The sequence below is a fragment of the Procambarus clarkii genome, chromosome 4 (assembly GCF_040958095.1).
Source record: "Procambarus clarkii isolate CNS0578487 chromosome 4, FALCON_Pclarkii_2.0, whole genome shotgun sequence".
Classification (NCBI taxonomy): Eukaryota; Metazoa; Arthropoda; class Malacostraca; order Decapoda; family Cambaridae; genus Procambarus; species Procambarus clarkii.
This window is the reverse complement of record NC_091153.1, coordinates 24253804-24259080: the sequence shown is the minus strand read 5'-3', so window position 1 is coordinate 24259080 and position 5277 is coordinate 24253804. Positions and strand designations below refer to the sequence as shown.

At 36.1% G+C, this 5277-nt stretch overlaps 1 protein-coding gene across 1 annotated transcript; it reads right to left on the bottom strand.

Annotated features, from left to right (window-relative positions):
* Window positions 1-506: 506 nt before the first annotated feature.
* Window positions 507-998, bottom strand: LOC138370851 (uncharacterized). The gene has a single exon (XM_069335462.1). It carries the CDS (start codon window positions 996-998, stop codon window positions 507-509), a length of 492 nt encoding a protein of 163 aa, XP_069191563.1.
* Window positions 999-5277: the final 4279 nt, after the last annotated feature.

Below are 5277 nucleotides of genomic sequence, written 5' to 3'. Positions count from 1 at the left end.
ACTTGTAATATTTGCATGAAATCTCCTGCAAGCAATATTAATGTATTCCCAAATGGTCTGATGTTTCCATGCAAATCTTGCAATGATTGATCAGGGGCCTCGAGCGATTTTTTGAGGGCCATTGTGCATTCATCCCAAACAATAGGTTGACATTTCTGCAATACTTTTCCCATGCCGGATGCTTTGCAAAAATTACGTGGGAGTTTCAATGAATTGCATGTTCAATGGCAATTTCAAAGCCGAAGTAGCAGTTTTTCCACCTGTTAGCAATGTCGCAGCTATTCCGGACGATGCCAGAGCTAAGGTTATGCCATTTTGGGATCGAAATGCTGCCAAAATAAATCTAATTAGAAAGGTTTTACAGTTCCTCCTTACGCATTTAAGAAGATTTCTCCAAACTCGTTATTGACAGTTTGATTTATTTGATCGTAAATGCCTTTTCGCTTAAGCGTTAGCTTAAGAATATTTTATTGCACATACGATAACAGATCAATCCTGTTGTAATTTTATTCACGACGCAATTCTACATTGAACGAAGCAGCAGCAGAACGATTCGGTGATGGCATTCCTAATTTAATGAGAACTATGTTCGCGATTTCTAAGCACAAATCTTCAATCATTATCAATGCTTCGTTGTAGATTTCTGCTGTGAAATTCATGTTCATATTTGAATTTTCCTTGCATATTCGACGGACAATATCATCAGCCATGTGCGATTTGTGTTTCTTCCATAACTCTGTTGAAGATGAAGGAGAGCCGGTGGTCAATATGATTGCAAACAATGCAATAATTTGATTTGGATGTGACGTGTTGGACGTGCCATTAATGCATAAATTCAAGTGTCGGTCGTTCTCCAATAAATTCCGAGCTTGACATGCACTACGGAAAGTGGCATGTGTAACGCCGTTGACAAGTCTCAATGGCTGGAAAGATGTTGAACTGGGCACATTTACCACCAGCATGCGAAGAATGAAGCATTCATCTTGATTGGGATGCATGGTGTACAGTCTGCCTATCATAGTTTGTTTGAATAGGCCAGGTTGTCCGTCGACTCGTTCTCCTAGTTTACGTCGTTCAAATGATTTTCTCCTGGCATTTCATGTGTAATACGTAGGCACTTCTGAATACAGCAGTGTTTTTGCAAACACGTCATTTTGACATAACGTGAAGAAAGCTGTTAACGTTGTAGCCGGTGGATTCATAGCTGTTTGTTGCACATTTGCAGCTGTGAAAGAAACGTGTTGTCCATTTTCTTGTTTTCAAAACAAAAACAAAAAATACTAACGAAATATTTCCATTCAAACGCCATTCAATCGACACAGCTGAATTTCACCACCAATTCCACTGAAAAATTAGAAGAACAGTTACAAAAACGCAATGAAAAACAATGAAAAAAGAAACAAATAAGCTATACCCACGAAATGAACGGTATGGTAAACCACACAGCTCACTTCCAACGCAATGTCACACAAAATAATTAAATCAAAATCTATGAAAATTCATTATAACCATGCAATCGGAAACATTGAAATTGAATCGTAACATACCTTGTATATCGTGTGCTGCTCTTACGTGCAACAGAAGGCGCTGTTTTCAAAACATGCATGTTTTTTCCTGTCTCAAGTGTAGCAGCTATATAGTAGGCATATCAAGACACGCACGTATTCGAAAGGATCATTGTGTCAAAATTTCAAAGCACTCTGTGAAGAACTTTCGGAGATTACATCGTGTGTTGTTCATACGTCCTACAGATGGCGCTGCTTTTCAAAAAAAAGCATGTTTTTTCCTGTCACAGGTGAAGCATGTATATAGTAGGCATGTAAAAACACTCGCCTATTCGAATGCAACGTTGTGTCAAGATTTCAAAGCAATCAGGAAAAGGTTTCGAAGATTTCACTTGAAAAACACACGAAAAACACAGCTTTTCCAAAAAGCATGTTTTTTTTACCGTCACAGACGTGACATCTATATAGTATGTATATAAAACCCGCGAGGATGCGAATGGAACGTTGTGTGAAAATTTCAAGGCAATCAGAGAAGAGCTTTCGGAGATTAGCGATTTTGAACATACGAACATATCCATTTTTATATACACACACACACACAGAGGTGGCAGCAAACCAGGTGACCTTGGAAAGGTTCGAAATTACAAGAGATGAGGTCAAGAAGCACCTATTGGAGCTGAATGTGAGAAAAGCAGTTGGGCCGGATGGAATCTCACCATGGGTATTGAAAGAGTGTTCAGGAGCACTTTGCTTGCCACTCTCCATAGTGTATATTAGGTCACTGGAAACGGGAGACCTACCAGAAGTATGGAAGACTGCTAATATAGTACCAATATTTAAAAAGGGTGACAGACAAAGAGGCACTGAACTACAGGCCAGTGTCCTTAACTTGTATACCATGCAAGGTGATGGAGAAAATTGTGAGAAAAAACCTAGTAACACATCTGGAGAGAAGAGACTTCGTGACAACCCATCAACATGGGTTCAGGGAGGGTAAATCTTGCCTTACGGGCTTGATAGAATTTTATGATCAGGTGACAAAGATTAAGCAAGAAAGAGAAGGATGGGCGGACTGCATTTTTTTGGACTGTCGGAAAGCCTTTGACACAGTACCCCATAAAAGGTTGATGCATAAGCTGGAGAAACAGGCAGGAGTAACTGGTAGGGCGCTCCAGTGGATAAGGGAGTACCTAAGCAATAGGAAGCAGAGAGTTATAGTGAGGGGTGAGACGTCAGAATGGCGTGAAGTCACCATTGGAGTCCCACAGGGCTCTGTGCTTGGACCTATCCTGTTTCTGATATACGTAAATGATCTCCCAGAGGGTATAGACTCATTCCTCTCAATATTTGCTGACGACGCCAAAATTATGAGAAGGATTAAGACAGGAGGACAGCTTGAGGCTTCAAGAGGACCTGGACAAACTGCAGGAATGGTCGAACAAATGGATGTTAGAGTTTAACCCAAGCAAATGTAATGTAATGAAGAAAGGGGTAGGAAGCAGGAGACCAGATACAAGGTATCACTTGGGAGATGAAATACTTCAAGAGTCAGGGAGAGAGAAAGACCTGGGGGTTGATATCACGCCAGACCTGTCCCCTGAAGCTCATATCAAGACGATAACATCAGCAGCATATGCCAGGTTGGCTAACATAAGAACAGCCTTTAGAAACTTGTGTAAGGAAACTTTCAGAACATTATATACCACATATGTCAGACCAATTCTGGAGTATGCGGCTCCAGCATGGTGTCCATATCTAGTCAAGCATAAGACTAAACTGGAAAAGGTTTAAAGGTTTGCCACCAGACTAGTACCCGAGCTGAGAGGTATGAGCTACGAGGAGAGACTACGGGAATTGAACCTCACTTCGTTGGAAGACAGAAGAGTTAGGGGGAACATGATCACCACATTCAAGATTCTCAAGGGAATCGACAGGGTTGATAAAGACAGGCTATTTAACACAAGGGGCACACGCACTAGGGGACACAGGTGGAAACTGAGTGCCCAAATGAGCCACAGAGATATTAGAAAGAACTTTTTTAGTGTCAGAGTGGTTGACAAATGGAATGCATTAGGAAGCAATGTGGTGGAGGCTGTCTCCATACACAGTTTCAAGTGTAGATATGATAGAGCCCAATAGGCTCAGGAACCTGTGCACCTGTTGATTGACGGTTGAGAGGCGGGACCAAAGAGCCAGAGCTCAACCCCCGCAAGCACAACTAGGTGAGTACACACACACACACACACACACACATATATATATATATATATATATATATATATATATATATATATATATATATATATATGTATATATATATATATATATATATATATATATATATATATATATATATATATATATGTATATATATATATATATATATATATATATATATATATATATATATATATATATATGTATATATATATATATATATATATATATATATATATATATATATATATATATATATATATATATATATGTATATATATATATATATATATATATATATATATATATATATATATATATGTATATATATATATATATATATATATATATATATATATATATATATATATATATATATATATATATATATATGTCTCAGCCTACTATTCAAGGCCCGATTTGCCTAATAAGCCAAGTTTTCATGAATTAATGTTTTTTCGTCTACCTAACCTACCTAACCTAACCTAACATAGCTTTTTTTGGCTACCTAACCTAACCTTACCTATAAATATAGGTTAGGTTAGGTTAGGTAGGGTTGGTTAGGTTCGGTCATATATCTACGTTAATTTTAACTCCAATAAAAAAAATTGACCTCATACATAAAGAAAAGGGTTGCTTTATCATTTCATAAGAAAAAAATTATAGTAAATATGTTAATTCAGGAAAACTTGGCTTATTAGGCAAATCGGGCCTTGAATAGTAGGCTGAAAAGTGAGTTCTGGCTACTAGGTACGACATATATATATATATATATATATATATATATATATATATATATATATATATATATATATATATATGTCGTACCTAGTAGCCAGAATGCACTTCTCAGCCTACTATGCAAGGCCCGATTTGCCTAATAAGCCAAGTTTTCCTGAATTAATATATTTTCTCAAATATTTTTCTTATGAAATGATAAGGCTACCCATTTCATTATGTAAGAGGTCAAATTTTTTTTATTGGAGTTAAAATTAACGTAGATATATGACCGAACCTAACCAACCCAACCTAACCTAACCAATCTTTATAGGTTAGGTTAGGTTAGGTAGCCGAAAAAGTTAGGTTAGGATAGGTTAGGTAGGTTAGGTAGTCGAAAAAACATTATTTCATGAAAACTTGGCTTATTAGGCAAATCCTGCCTTGCATAGTAGGCTGAGAAGTGCGTTCTGGCTACTAGGTACGACATATATATATATATATATATATATATATATATATATATATATATATATATATATATATATATATATATATATATATATATATATATATATATATATATATATATATATATATATATTAGTATATTTTGGTAGCAGTCTTTCCTGTAGACATATATTAATAAATATGACCGAAAAAGTAAGATTAATAATTCTAACACGAATTTTCTCTATCTTTCTTACGTTTCTTTTCACTGTTGATGGTAATTCAAAGATCAATTCTCCAAAATTCATTTTTATTTCTAGTCTGACGCGACACTTCAGCGCGTTTCGTAAAACTTATTACATTTTCAAAGACTTTAGTTTACAAACAC

Bases quoted from the DNA above. Each gene is read 5' to 3' on its own strand.
- LOC138370851 (XM_069335462.1), bottom strand. From the start codon at position 998: ATGCATCCCAATCAAGATGAATGCTTCATTCTTCGCATGCTGGTGGTA.